Below are 15,391 nucleotides of genomic sequence, written 5' to 3'. Positions count from 1 at the left end.
AGACTGCACACATGACGAGTCCAAGACATTTAGATTAAATGCAGCTTTATTCAATTATTGAACGAGGAAGATAACCGTGGGTACACACAGACTCAAGTGTGTACCTGAAGTGTCTCTCTGAACATTAGTAAACTCCTTTTTATACTTTTCTTCTTGTCTGCACACATCAGTTTATCTATTTCTGTGATCCAATGTTACCTTCAAACCACTCCTTATTTGTAAGACCCTTCTAATAGATGGACACATTCCGATCTATTCTCAGCCGTGGGGTCGGGTTACCTCAAACTAAGCCTTCTGTGGAGGATCCTTAGAATAGATGAAATACAGTTGAAAACCTCCATGCTTACATATTCCACCTGTACATTATTTTTCGGCTTCCGGGACAGGTAATAGAGTAGCTAGTTCTCTGCTGGCTAGGCTGTTAGCGGTTAGCTTACTTACTACAGTATTCACCAAGTAACCCTATGTCACCACGCCTTTTTAACCAGATATCTTGCATTTTACTGTGCTACTTTCGGGTATGACCAGGCCTTTAAATATTGTGTTATTACAATTTGAACATTGGTGATTTTCTTATGCTAAAGAATATTGATTTATGAATTCAGTTTTGCATTCAGAATGTCTTTAAAAAAATAAATAAAAAAAAAATCTTAATACATGTCATTTATTCAGGGATCGAATCATGCTACTGAAGTTGGAACAGGACATCTTGGACTTCATCAGCAATAATGAGTAAGACTTATTGTTTACTATTTAGGTTTCAACCAGTGTGAATCAGTGAACCCAGTTGCAGCAGCAAACTTTTCCTTCAAGTTCAAATATTCTTCCAAAGTGCTCTATAGCATACGAGGGCAGAAGGCTCTTTCAGATGGGCTGTGCTTGATGTTACACAATTAAGACAAACAGCTGTTTGTCATTTCAGCTGATTCATTTGTTGACTCATCTGTAGAGCATAGCCCCGTTTGGATGTACCAGATCCCTTTTTAAAACGGAGTCTATGATCTGGCTTTTGGCTCTGCTCATCAAATTCTCCATTTAGTGTCTTTGGAAGCAGTGGTGGAATGTACCTAAATACATTTACTCAAGTACTGTACTTTGAGGTACTTGTACTTTACTTGAGTCTTTTCTTTTCATGCCACTATCTACTTCTCTGCTACATTTCATTTCAGAGAGAAATATTGTACTTTTTAAATAGACGGTTAAACACTTAGGTGATTGGCGGAACAGTTTGGATTGTTTCCAGTTTCTAAAATGTGAGGATTTTATAGCATTTTAATACTTTAAATAGAAGTTCCTGATGATACTTACATACTTTTACTTAAGTAATATTTTCCAATGCAGGACTTTGACTTGTAACAGAGTATTTATTACTGTGTGGGATTAGTACCTTTTACTTTAGAAAAGGATCTGAACACTGCTTCCACCACTGTTTGGAAGTATGAAATGTTAAGTTTAGATCAGCATTACCAATTTAGTCATGGTGGTCTCAAATTACAGAGGGCTTTAAGTACTCGTCCAGTGAACTCCGATGTGCTTTGAAACATTTCTTAAAACAAACTCTTGAGCAGATATATCCTTACAAGGTAAAACAACAATGGACGTCTACCAGATAAAACAGGAGAGCTTTACTTGCTTAACTCCTCATTTCAGACTGGGATTGCGACTGATGTTTTTTTTCTTTCTCTGAGGAATGTAACTTAAACATTTTAACCATGTGTGTCCCTCCTAGAAGCCAAAAGAGAAAGTTCCCACCCATGACGTCCTACCACAGGATGCTGCTACATCGGGTGGCAGCCTACTTTGGCATGGACCACAATGTGGACCCCAGTGGAAAGTCCGTGGTGATTAACAAAACCACCAACACTAGAATGTGAGCCCCTCTTTGGTCTTTTGGTGTTCTTCTTCCAAGTTTACTGAGCATATTAGAGTAAAATCAGTATATGAACTTTATTATAGATCTGATTATTATTATCAGACCTCTCATTATACTACACTAGTTAATTGGTGGTGAACTTTTAGTTGTTGCAATCTGTCGACAGATAAGTTCCTTTCCTTCCCTGCTTGTTGATTAACATATGTTGCTGTCAGCATCTGCCTGAAATTAAGCTTGCACTAAAACTCTTGTGAAATCCCCCACCGACAGACCCGATCAGAAATTCTCAGAGCACATCAAGGATGACAGGGCGGACGATTTTCAGAAACGCTACATTCTAAAACGAGACAACTCCAGCTTTGATCGGGAAGACAGCACGGTAGGTGTGTGCGTGCGTGCGTGCGTGCGTGCGTGCGTGTGTGTGTGTGTCACCAAGCTGTCACTTACATTTCTGACATGTTGGTAAGAGTGGTACAATCTGGCGTCCCTGACATAGCTGCTAAAGAAGCGTGTGTGTCTCTTTGTGTGTGTGTGTGGTGTGTCCTTGCCAGATTCGAATGCGTTTGAAAGCTGACAAGAGGAGCAAATCGATGGAGGAGAGGGAGGAGGAGTACCAGCGAGCCAGAGAAAGGATATTTGCACATGATGTGAGAGCTGTTTGTGTAGGCGGGGTGGGGGGGGGGGGGGGCATGTTGCATCTTTGTGTCGTTTCTATTCATGTGCAAATTCAGTAGATTTCTTGCTACCAATTACAACTGCTGGATTTATGAATTTCTAGACTAGGGTCCCTCTGATGTGAAGCCAAATATGTAAAGTCCAATTTATAACGAGGCCTGTACGCAGGTACACCGGGGTCCAAGCATCTTTTTTTTTTTTTTTTTTGATAAATTGACCAATGCTGTAGTCATATTCATGAGGATTTTTAATGCACAGAGCCATGCAATGTGGCTTTCAGCAAATGCAAAGAGGAAAAACATTCAGGAATACAATAAGAACAAACTGTCCAATGAATTATCTGCACCACTAACATTGACCGTAACTTTCATTTCCACCCACAGGGAGATCACTTTATTCTTGATAGAAGGTAAGTCGTATTATGCCATTAATAACCACTGACTTTGCCTCACCTCTCATTTAGCAATGGGTTTGTTTCAAGAAGAACTAACATGGATGATGAATTGTCAGTTAATTGGCCAGAGTAGAACCGATAGATCCTTTTAAAGTGTAACTAAAGCTCAACTTTAAATGATGTTCCATCACTTTTATAGCGTTCCTGTCGGAGCAGCAATTAGAGTCAGCTCTGTCATGTTGTAAAATGGTGGATATCTCATTTTGTCAGCGCCTGTCCTCTCTTCTCCCTTCAGTGCTCAGGATGAAGGCGCATGCATGAGCACCCAACAGAGGCGGCAAATGTTCAGGTAGGTCCACCCCCGCCACACATCATTCAGCTCCTTTAGAGGCTGAACCGCAGGCAGAGAAAACCCTTTGAATCGCCCGTCTGCCTTAATCGGCTTGCTCAGGAGCAGGAGTGCTGATCTGAGGATATGTTTTTGCTGCTCAGGGAAAGCTTCTGTTAAATAGGATTTGCAGCCCATGTGGGACGGCCTGTTTCAACCAAAGCTTGGCAATTACACCCTGTTTGTTGGGAGAAGATGCGGTCTTGTTCTAGCTAAAATCTATATTACTGAATATGGTCCAACAGGCCATGTTTCAGATGTCATTATTCTTTGAACACTGCAGGTGTCTGGATTTGTTTTGTGTTCCCCCCCCACACTTTTTCATGTGTAATTTTGTGGGAAAAGGTTGACTTATTAGTTACTTACACATTTCAAGATTAGAGCTGAGCAATTAGACAGTATATAAGCAACTGTTTTGATAATTGATTAATTGTTTAATTCATATTTAAAACGCGTGTGCGTGCGTTTGTGTGCGCGCAGCTACTGTGATATGATCAGTGATGCAGCTCTTTCTGATTTAGGACAGGTTGTTGCAGAAGTTGGGTCTACACAATTATGAGCGTGTTACACTATAGATACAAACAGAATTATAAAGTAAAATAAAAATTAGCATAACATTTTTTTCAAATCAAGTGCTCTGTGTTCCCCCAGGCTACGGGCCGGCCGGTCAGGCGCCAGCCGGCAGAGCAGCTCCGAGACAGAAACGCTGCCGCGGCACGGCGAGCCTCGGCCGTGGAGCAGCACCGACAGCTCGGACAGCTCCAACCGGCTCGCCCCGCGCCCCCCCATCACAAAGGCCAGCAGCTTCAGCGGCATTTCCCCCGGCCTGGTCCGAGGGGACAGCACAGCCAGCAGCAAGAGCACGGGGAGGCTCTCCAAAACAGGCAAGAGGGATGGGGGGCCATGGAGTAGAGCTGTACTACAATGTTTAGAGACTCATTAACCTCATCATGTCCTCCCTTTGTTTTAAATGAAATAACTTGTGTCCTAATTGGTTAAATGATGAGCAAAACCAGGCATTTTGCATATTGAGCTCCAAGCAAACTCCTGGAATTCAGGGCTTCTGAGTTGTCTGAAGAGCAAATGTTTGTTGTCCTGCTGCGGTCCATAAAGTCTGTAGGCCGCCCTGTAGCCGGACAGCTGTCAAAACTAATGACCGTACAGCAACATGGTGATAGAAGAGGCCCTTAAAAAGTGTTGTAGCAGCAAAAGCGTAAAACCTAGTGGTGAGGAGTTACTGCAGAATGTATAAAGTGTCACTGAGATGCAGTTAGGGCCGCAAGTACTTACTCCACTATATGATACATTTGTAACAAGATTGGCTGAGAGGAAAGTGTTACTGTGGATTTGTCTTCTTTATCTCACTGATTGCAGGGTGGAAGTCCTTGGTTGTCCTCTGCTCTCCATTTTGTCTCCCGCCACCGTTTCTGTCTGGTGTTTTTCCTCTTCTTGCCATTCTCCTGCAAAGATTTCTTTACACAGGAGGTGTAACAGCAGCAGCAGGCTTCTTGCCTGAACAGTTTTTTAAGTTGTTTACGAGGCGGCTGGCTGCCCTCACTTTGTGTTTTGGGAGTATAAGTCGAGGAGACATTTTTCCTGTGCTGCCATGTTCGGCTGCATTTGCCCTTCACCTAAGCCCTTAAATAACCTCTCTGCATGCCATCTCTCCCTGAAAATAGGAGCTTATATATGATGAAAGTAACATTGTTCTCAATTAACTGGAATCAAAGGTTTAACGTTTCTGCCTTTATGAATTAATTTGGACATAATCGTTCAGGTGTTTGGTCAAAGTCATGACATTTTGTCGTGACATTTACGCAGATACTTAGGTAAAGTTTTAAGGCACTTGATCATTTCCATTTCCTGCAATTGCAAACTTCTAAACTCTTCTAAACACTAGGTTGTGATGCCAATCCCTCTCCCGAAAAACGTCTTTTATACAATCTCCAGTTTGCACGCCATTCGGTAATTATACAGGGAGAAATCCAGAATAGACGGTGGATAGATACCAATTTCTTCATCAACGGTTGCTTGTGCAGCCACCAGACAGGTTGCATTATTAGCAAGACTGCTTCATTATCACCATCAATTCTATTCACTCACTTGAATAACTAGCAAGCTGAAAGCAACATGTTAACGCTCCTCCTCTCAAATCTTGAAGTTGAAGTCCTTCTGGTAGACGTAGGAAGTATATTATAATCTCACTGTTCTGCCCTTCCTCAGGTTCAGAATCGTGCAGCAGCGTCGGCTCCTCGTCCAGCTCTCTATCCCGTCCCCAGCTGCCTCTTCCAGTTTCGGCCCCATCCTGGTCCAACATCCCCGGAGCGCCCTTAATCCACATAGCCGCTGACACTAGAGGCTCTGGGCACCCTGAGATGATCAAGAGCGTCCCGTCACAGCCACCATCAGCTACAGACGCAACAAACTTTTATGTGTTGCCGCTGGAAGCCTCAGGGATACCACCCGGCAGCGTTCTGGTCAACCCACACACAGGTGGGTGATGGGATACCTCCATGTGAAGACGGAAAAGTTTCAATGTAAAAGTCCATCTCACTAAATTAAAAATCACACAAAGGCACAGGATTTTGATCTTGAGGGCTGTGACCCGATCTCAGCCGGCTGTATTAAATCAAAGCAAAGAAAATACATTTTCATGTCTTGTAATTTTGGTTTACTAATGAATTATCCATAACTTGGGGACAGAATTACAGGTTGGCATGGGGATGCACTCGGTTTGTCCGTCAAATTAGTAGTCAGACCACAGCACGCTAATCAAAATGCACTGAACAGATGGGAGAAACGTGTAAATATTCATCGGCCTGTTGTACACTTTTGAGCTGCAAACCGAACTTCAAATGCTGCCAAGGTTGTTAATTCCTGTTGCCTCTCCTCTCGTGGACCATGTTTGGGTGTGTCCCTCCCTGTCACCAGAATCATAATTCAAGTGTTTCCTTTTTTGTTTGATGATGATGATGATGTTGAATTATTAGTGTGTCTTGTTTGTGTGTGTGTGCAGTTCACATCACTGTGGTTTTTGGTCTCTTATGAATTAAATTTGACAGGCAAGCCTTTCATACACCCCGATGGCAGCGCCGTCGTTTATAACCCGGGCTCTGTTGCCCCCGCTGCTGGTAGGAACCCCCAGCAGGGGAAAGCCCCACAGCAGCCAATCCCTGTCCCGACACAGCAGCAGCCAACCAATCACCTCCACTCTCAGGTCAGTGGAGGCGGGGCTACATTTTTCAGCAGGACTCATTCAAATCAAATCCTGTAAAGACTCCAGTGTTTTTTCTAACTCTCTCTAACCTCACTAACTTATTGTGTTGAAGTGGGAGCTGATGGTAGGAGCTTCAATAAGCTATTTAATTAACCCATCGACAACCCGTCCAGCAGCACCAGCCAATGTTACCTGAGATAGTGTTACATTTGCCAAACCTATCAGTCCATCCTCATCCTAAAGGCCTTTTTCTCTTGTTAATTTAAAAGTGAAAACAAACAGGCTTTTGTAAAATGGTCAATTGAAGCTCCCACCGTTTTACTAGCATCCTTCCTTCAGTCTCATCTCCTGTCCTTCTGTCCATTTCTTCTTCCCTTACCTCCTCAGCCGATCTGTCCTCCTCTCCAGCTGTCCTCTGAGCCTGTTCACAACCCAACGGTCTCGTATCCTCTTCCTCCTTCTCAGTTCCTGCCCGTCTGTCATAACCAACAGTACACTGTGGTACAGAACTCCTTTTCTTTTCCATTTTATTATTCCTCCCCTCCCCCTTGCTCTCCTTCTCCTGTCAGACCTGGCTCATTAAGAGTTTATTTCTAGACTTTTCTCTGAGCAGTTAAATTAATATATGAAACTCTGACACAGATGTCCAGGAAATTTATGTCAAGCTAAAGAAATACTCTGCGCTCTATTTTGACTCAGCTTATCAAACTGTATGAACTTACCTTTTTTAATGAGCTCCTTAAATAATTATCTTCTGTGATTATATTTAAAATGTGAAAACATTATTGGCCACATATATTCAATACTACCAGGAAAAAAAGGTATATTTACTTAGCAAGCAGTTTGGTATCCACATTCAGTGTTTTTCACAGATTGGACTCAAGATTAGTATCAATGGTATCTAAAAGCGAGCATTATTCACCTTTTCAAACTTCAAAACCCCTTAGTATTCCCCCACTTAACTATTCAGTTTGTTTTATTGGGTGGATAGGTGGATTTAAATCCAGCAGGAGCCAGTACCCACATATATAGATCATGCATTCACTTAACCTCATTTTTGACCTGGTTTTAGTGAAAGACATGCCTCTGTGACTAATTATGCCTGTGGAGAGTTCCATGAATATTTAATTCATCACCAGATGTTAGCGCTGAATAATCCATGACCAAAAACACTACTTTTCCAACATGTCAGAAATGACCTGAACTGGCGTGTGGTGGTGATGCAGATAAATGCTTCACTTTAGACAGCAGACATGGGTCCGATTTTAGACTCTGCGTTTCTTTGAACCTTCAAGTCCAAGTCAATTGAGCAAGTGGCTTTGATTCAGCGCTTAGTTTAGGAATCATCTGACTCTCCCTGGCGCTCGAACTGTATTGATCCAAATTCTGAGCACATTGAATGAGTAAAATGTGGGGGTTTTTTTAACACTAAATTCTCTCTCCAGCCTGATGCCCTCAACGCCCAGTTCAGTCACATGACTCTGGCGCAGCAGCCGCCCGGCAACAGTGGGGCTTCAGCCTCGGACGCCCGCCACTATCCGACTGTATACCACCACCACCCCTCCCAGATGGTACTGCAGGGAGCTCCGCAGCAGCAGCAGCAGCAGGTTGCTAGCTACGTGGTGGCAGGGCCATCAGGAGGACCCCCAGGGGTGCTGCAGGGTCAGCCTGTCCCAACCCCGGGCCCCAACCACACCTATCCCAGTTCCACCCCGGGCCCTGCTGCTTTTTCTGGATCCGCGCTGAACCAGCAGCTGCTCCAGCAACACACCTACATCCATCAGCCCGTCCAGCAGGTAGGGACGTCTAAAATCATGCCCAGGTGTGGTAATTTGTTGACCGCGGATCCCTCCCGCAGTGGAAACCCAGCTTTATGACTAATCCTTCATTTCTCCTCTTGCTGGGAAGTGGTTTCAAACAGGAGTGCCGATGTGTCATACAGTCCTTGAACTCGTGTTGTGTGTCTCTTCCAGATGTCCGCGTGTTACTGCTCTTCAGCCCACCACCCCCACTGCTCCAGCCAGCAGCAGAACTACCGGCCCCCTGTCAACCTGCTGTCCTATAACTGCCCCCAGAGCCAAAACCTGCCCCAGCAACAAGGTATGCACACAGTCGTTTTAAAGAAGATCCATGTTTTTATGTCTTTATAAAACAAAATATTTTTTTTCCTTTTGATTCATTAAATTGTCAACATAAACTGGTAAAAGTTGTTTTACAATGAACACACCTGGATGCCAAAAAATGTCAGGTTACCCATCTTTTCTCCAGTTTTCTGTGATAGACCAAAGCTTATTTAACTTCTTCAAACATGGCTTTGAAATAGTTACATGGTGGATCTAAAGGCAAATCAAAGGATGTTTTAATGAACGAGGTCTGCAGTCTCTGATGTAAAGCAACAGATTTTTCCTTGATTTTTCAGACTTCATGTTGCCAAGAGCCTTGCTGTTAAATAGATAGTTTGACTTCTCACTTTCAGCTCTTAGATAGTATTTATGTGTTGTTGTTGTTGTTCTTGTATGTTTCTTCACAAGGGAGCTATGCCAGCCGCAGTCCGACTGCTCTACAAAAGGACAAGTATTTCTCCCTTCTTTCCTCGTTTTTACGAGTTCAGATGTCTCCCTGGGAGTCATCCACTTGATTATTCTGGTGATTTCCCCCCCCCCCCCCCCCCCCCCCCCCCCCCCCCCCCCCCCCCCCCCCCTCTTCACCACAGGAGTTGAGATTGTTAGCTCCTGCTTAGTCTTTCTCACACTCTCACACACACACACACACACACACAGACACACACGCTGGTGCACACACACGTCTCTGTAAGCGGCTGCGGCACTATTCTGTCATCTGTAGGCTGCAAGCGCGGCTTCCCTGCTGGGGACCCAGGGAACAGACAGCGGACAAATGAAGCTGACCTACAAAAGCAAAGGACAGCAATTATTTCTCAGGGAAACAGAAAAAATGAATTCAGCACTTGTTTCTCTTCTGTTTTTGAATTAATTAAAAATAAAGATATATATATATATATATATATATATATAACACACACACACACACACACACACACACACACACACACACACACACACAACCAACTAAAGGTAAAGATAGTGTAGCAATGGATCCACATGTAATACATAAGAGCTCATTGGGAATTCTCTGAAGGCGCAGTCAGGGTCCACAGAGAGACTTATGTATTATGTACAGAATGTAGTTTGTGTTTAGACTCGTCGCTACGGCTACAGTCATGGTCATTCTGAGACAGCAGCTTGTATCATATGTGAAGGGACTGAAGGATTTGTCTTCCTTTCTCTTCACCGTTTTTTGATGCTAGAGCTCCTTTGTCACCGCCGGGAAGAAAACCCTACACAAACCCTACTTTCAATGGAAGTTACATGAAAGAAATGACCACTTGTTTTCAAGGAATGATGGGAACAATCTGAGATACCTCGCATTTTGAATCATACGGTTTAAACTCTACATAAATATGTGCATGCAGCCAGGTTAAAACATTGGGACACTGGATATAAAGCCTGCAGTATCTATTATGGGTCAAATGAGTAGGGCTGGTTACTGAATTCAATACTTTTTAGGCACAGACCGAAATGCTTCTAAAGTATTGAGTATAGAAAAATGCTTTTTCATTCAAGTTTCAATACCAAAAAAATAAATCTCATCTGTGTCAGTGAGCCAATAACCATGCAGCATGCTTCTACCAAGATCTAAATATTGTTTGTGATTGGCTGTCTAACTTCGGAGAGGCAGGCGGGAGAAACTCTACATTACGCACAGAGAGACCTGGCTTACGTAGTAGGAGCTGAAAAATAAAGATAAATAAAGATTTGCGCCGTAACATGTAATGTTGTCATTTCTTTTTGTTTTATTAAATTGGTATCCTAAAAACTATTGTTTAGGAACCGCTATCAAAGTCAAGGTATTGGTATCAGCACGGGTAGAAATATTTTTTAACCCAGCCCTACAAATGAGGCGGGTTAATAGTCAGCTGCCTGGGCCTTTCAAGACAGGATTCCTTCTCATCTTAATGGTTTTCAGGCTTTGAAGGATGATTTAATACCAAAGAGGAAGCACATTGAGTCTGAGAGGCGGGATGCGGGGCCGGGACGCTGTCTGAGAGGCCTTTATGAATCTCACAGTGAACCGGTCTCTTTTTCAGCCCCTCGCTCCTCACATGCAGGACATGCAGTAATCTCGCCATGGCTAGACGGTCGGCACAAGGCATGGAGGATGGAGCGTGTGCATGCAAAGCGAAAACTTCCTCATAATTATTCTCAGCCTGTGCTCACTGGATGGCTCAAATCCCTAAGATGCACAAACGGGCATTGGAAGGAATTTCCAAAGTAAAGAAGTCACAATCGTCCATCTGCTGGAATGGGATAAAATGGGGTGCGTTTGATATTACTGTCATTTCATGCTTGGTTTGTGAGTGAAGGTGGGAGACGAGGCTGGATAAAAATAGTCCTCCCCCTCTCTGTTCCTCGCGGAGCACTCTCATTGTCTCATTATACTTTTCTCCCAGGGCGGCAGACTGTAGAGACACCTTCACAAAAGGACGTCCTCTCCTTTGTCCATTGGAATACCGCGTGTGTGTGTGTCACGAGGGACTGTATTTTCAAATGTCTTTTTTTTTTTGTCACCTTGACATTTAAGTGTCTGAATCTCCCCTTCCCCTCCGGCGAGGAATAAGCACCGCCATTTTAGGCCTTTTGGAATCTGGACAGAGCCGTGTGTGTCATTTTCTCCCGGTGCTCTAAATGGGTTTTTAAGTAGTACTGGAGAAATGTGTTCCCATTCTCCATTTATCCCGGAACCTAATCACTCGTTGAAGTGGAAGTTGTTTTTTGTTGAAGAAGGAGCGTTTGCGCCACTCAGGTTCAGGCCACCACAGGCTAAATCAAATATATTGACTTTCTCATTTATTCCGAGTGCCTCAAACCTGCTTAGCTGTAACAGCTCTACTCGCCGAGCTCAGACGTCCACAATCTTTGAATCTCCTTCTTTTGTTCTGCTACTGATGACAAGCAAATTTCCCTATAAAAAAAATCTATAAAATCTTGATAAGCAAGCTTTTATCAATGCTGTCTCTGGCTGTGTTTCATAGGAGTCGTGAATATTAATTGCAGTGTTGTTATCATCACTGTGTTACTAGGAGTCTCTTTTCATTCGGTCACAGCGTTGTGCCTTTTCTCATTTTGCCTCAGTGCACCAAGCCATGATGCCAAACCCAGCATCCAGCTACCAGACCATAGTGGGCATGCAGCCAACATCTAACGTCGCTCTCACTGGCAACCAGCAAAGCAATATGGGCAACCAGATGCAAGGCATGATGGTCCAGTACCCTCCAATGCAGTCTTATCAGGTATTTTGAGACGCCTGCAAGCTTTTACCGTTGAATGTCAGATTAATATTAACAGTGTAAAGATGAAAAAGAGCATGCAGTTCATTTTGGATGAATGGAATTTGTTCTCAAGACCATTGTTCTGAAAGGAAGTTGCTGGTAGCTCTTTATTCTAGTGAAGACACAGGAAGAGAAGAGAGCTTCCACAATAAAAGCGTGTGCCAGAGATTAATGGAGAAAACAAACTTTTGAGTTCTTCATCTTTTTCCTGTAAGGAGAATACAAAACAAATGTGTACCTTTTTTTCCTGCAGCAGGTCTCTGTGCCACAGCAGACGTACCAGCAGCCAGTGTTTGTGTCCTGTCAGCCAGGACAGGGGGCGGTGGCTGTTGCTGGCATGCAGCCCTGCTACAGCCTGCTCCCCCCTAACCAGCACACCACCATGAGGTACCATCTCAGGTTAAACAACACAGACACTCTGCAAATGTTCCAAAAGTATTGAAAAGCATAATTATGTGATACAACAAGTTATTGTTCTCAAATGTGAATGGAAATGAATGTACTGTACCAGCATCCGATATAACAGAAAAGAGCCGATGACTCACCAAAGATAAAAGATGATTTGTTTGTTTTTTATTTATTGTTTTATTGAAAAAGGAAGCATCATTGAGATCCATATCTCTTTTCAAGACTGAACATATACAGTATAAGCATGCACAATGTACAATGGTTACACATAATTTGAACATCCATCCGTGTCAACCTTTAAAAAGAAAAAAAAGAAAAAAAAACTTTTTTATTTTTAACTGTTTTTGTAACTCAATCCATTTTAAGGAGCCCAGTATGATGTAGTGTTCTAGATAAAAAAAATACCATATAACTGTATGTTTAAGTTCTTTTATTGCATAAAGATATTGTTCAAATGTAGCCGTGTACACGCACATCAATACTTTGATATATGGGAGCCATTAGTTTATTGAACATTTTATGTTTATGATTTCTTTCTTAGGCCAGTTTCAATGATCAATTTAATAATCATTCTAAAAAAACGTTACGTTTACACTAAAGTTACTTTGACTTATGTTCATCCTTTTATAATGGCAGATTCTATTAGCTGAAGTTGCTTTCAGCAGGTTTAGGTGAAATGATTCGCTCGCCTGTGGATCTTCTTCATCCCAGAAACCGATTTGCAGGTACTTGCTGCTGTTTCACACTCCTAAAGGTTCCTCTTGTTTATAGACTTAACAAGCATAATGAGTGCTTCCCCAAAGTACCGCCGAGCCAAGGTCATCTTTATTCACTGTCGGGGGGGGGGTTATTAGCACCGGGCTTTGGGTGATGCTTTTTCGGGTCTGCGTATAGTTGATGAATGTCGACTCTCCAAGAGCTGGAGTCGTTTTCCTCCATTACTGCTGGGGCCGAGTAGTGGTGAGCGCGGTGCTCTCTCTCATTATAAGCTGATTGATAGAACTAGTTCACAGAAAGCAAAACATGTAATTAGTTTCCACCTCCATGGACCCAATCAATCTGGATACTGGTGAGGGGGAGCACTACTGGGACCATTGTGCACGCTCGTATACATCAACACCAGACATGAAGCAGACATGTACTGTAGTCATCACCTGCAGAAGAACAATGTGTACACACACACACACACACACACACACACACACACGAGTGGAGAGGTCACTCTCATTTTCCCAGCTGTAAAATGAGGCTGCTTTAGTAGGGCAGTCAGTGTGGAAATGATTTATGCGTCAGTGTTCGAACGGCTCAGTGTTCTCCCGCGTGGCCGACTGTCCACCTGCAGCCAGCTTTTTCACCAGCTGTACGCGGGTCCCTGCAGGCGTGTTGCTTACGGAGCAGAGCGTCTGCTTTGCAGATGGACTTAAAGTTAAATTTGAAATGTAATACCCCCAGCTGAAGCGTTAAGATCGCCGCGCTTCTGGAGATTTACGCCTGTGCAGGTTTAGAAGTGATTCTCCGATCACTTCTAAGGTGTAAGCATAGTAATGGACTTCTTTTTCTTGAGGTGCTTGGGCTTTGGACCAACAGAAGCCCTTCTGCTGACAAATTTGGCAACATTTAAACCTTATACAGGGTATTATCTACCCATTCATTTTCTGCTGCTTTGGTATCAGAACTACAACTATAACCACCTAAACATCATTTATATTGTCGATTATTTGCAGATTAGTTTTTTATTTTTCAAACAAGACCAACAATTTTCTAGAACACAAGTTCATGGCATCAAATTCTGTTTTCAAAGTAAGTTGTTTTTATCAATGGACTATTGGCTGCAGCTCTTATTGTTCTCTACTGCTGAGAAATACGGACACAAATGGGACTGAAATGTCAGTAGATTAATGCAGATGGCTAACATTTCTAGGCCTTATCATCCTTACCCCTTTCACAGTTCAACAGTGAGTTTCCTGCCTGCCCAGATGATGGAGCAGCTCCAGTTTCCTCAGACCTCGTCCCCCTGCGTCTCCCAGCAGCACCCAGGCCAGCAGTATGCAGGTACGCTCCACTCCGGCAGCCAACCACAACCAAATCCGAGGTCCAGATTTAAACACATAGATGTGCAGCAGCATCACTTCTCAGTCTCTGACATTAGCCGCCCTGGAGATACCCCGCCGCTGCCAGCGCTCCGACATCCTTTATATTCCCCCATCTCTCAATAAATGCAGAATGTATTCCTTCAAAGCTACGACCCAGGCTTCATAATAACATAATCTTCCCTGGGTTCACTTTGCAGTTGTATGTGCGTCGGAAGCATGATTAGATTTACACTCTGGATTTTCAAAATGAGAGAGTAAGGCGTGGTGATGACGGCTCCCTGGTGTGTGTATAAATGAAAGTGATTTGCACATCCATCCTCCTCTTCCTCCGAAGCTGCACGGAGATTAAACAGCCAGTAGGTCGACCACTGCAAATGCTGTGTTGACAACAACTTCCGTCCAAATGTTGTTTGGTACAGTTCAAAACTATTAAAGTGAGAAATCACTGATGTCGTTGTGACTCTTTGATGATGTTGGCAGCTCCAGTATGAGTTATGCTCCAATGGTTGTATTGGGATACATTATCACATGGTGGTTAATCTAATTCTCCCTACTGTCATACTCCTAAATGATGATTCTAAATGAACAACTGCTTGTTGTTCACTTCAAGACCATCATATGTAAACACATACTTTGATATCATTAATGCAGTACAGAAAATGTGTGTGTGTGTGTGTGTGTGTGTGTGTGTGTGTGTGTGTGTGTGTGTTGTCGCACACCTCACTCATGACCACCTACACTATTACCCATGATATAAATAAATACTCTAACAATATATAAATATAGGGAGCAATGAACACAAAAGTTATTGTGTCTATTGCACAGAGTCCATTATTGCATTAAGCAGACGGTTCTGTCTGCGTAAGTGTTTGTGTGTGTAGTGGGGACTGGGTGGGGTGATGGGGGTTAATTTCTGAAGCCTCTTAAAAAAAAAAA

At 43.2% G+C, this 15,391-nt stretch overlaps 1 protein-coding gene across 14 annotated transcripts in view; it reads left to right on the top strand.

The window, feature by feature from the left end:
* LOC116674213 (R3H domain-containing protein 1) overlaps positions 1-15,391 on the top strand; it is a 42,397-nt gene that overhangs the window by 21,962 nt on the left and 5,044 nt on the right. For 8 of the 14 annotated variants that reach the window (XR_004328012.1, XR_004328011.1, XM_032506783.1 and 5 more), the window contains 15 exons: positions 673-732; positions 1,730-1,870; positions 2,144-2,252; positions 2,425-2,520; positions 2,932-2,957; positions 3,238-3,291; positions 3,982-4,214; positions 5,554-5,823; positions 6,393-6,547; positions 6,935-7,048; positions 7,993-8,343; positions 8,521-8,647; positions 11,758-11,915; positions 12,208-12,389; positions 14,311-14,414. Coding sequence is in view for 12 of the 14 variants with exons in the window: in XM_032506783.1 (XP_032362674.1) it covers positions 673-732; positions 1,730-1,870; positions 2,144-2,252; positions 2,425-2,520; positions 2,932-2,957; positions 3,238-3,291; positions 3,982-4,214; positions 5,554-5,823; positions 6,393-6,547; positions 6,935-7,048; positions 7,993-8,343; positions 8,521-8,647; positions 11,758-11,915; positions 12,208-12,389; positions 14,311-14,414 (2,180 nt within the window). In the remaining 2 variants the exon portion in view is untranslated. The remainder of the gene's footprint in view (positions 1-672; positions 733-1,729; positions 1,871-2,143; positions 2,253-2,424; positions 2,521-2,931; positions 2,958-3,237; positions 3,292-3,981; positions 4,215-5,553; positions 5,824-6,392; positions 6,548-6,934; positions 7,049-7,992; positions 8,344-8,520; positions 8,648-11,757; positions 11,916-12,207; positions 12,390-14,310; positions 14,415-15,391) is intronic. The other 6 variants (XM_032506780.1, XM_032506778.1, XM_032506776.1 and 3 more) reach the window with 6 other exon arrangements.

This window comes from Etheostoma spectabile, chromosome 24, assembly GCF_008692095.1.
Source record: "Etheostoma spectabile isolate EspeVRDwgs_2016 chromosome 24, UIUC_Espe_1.0, whole genome shotgun sequence".
NCBI lineage: Eukaryota > Metazoa > Chordata > Actinopteri > Perciformes > Percidae > Etheostoma > Etheostoma spectabile.
This window is presented reverse-complemented; position numbering and strand designations above follow the sequence as displayed.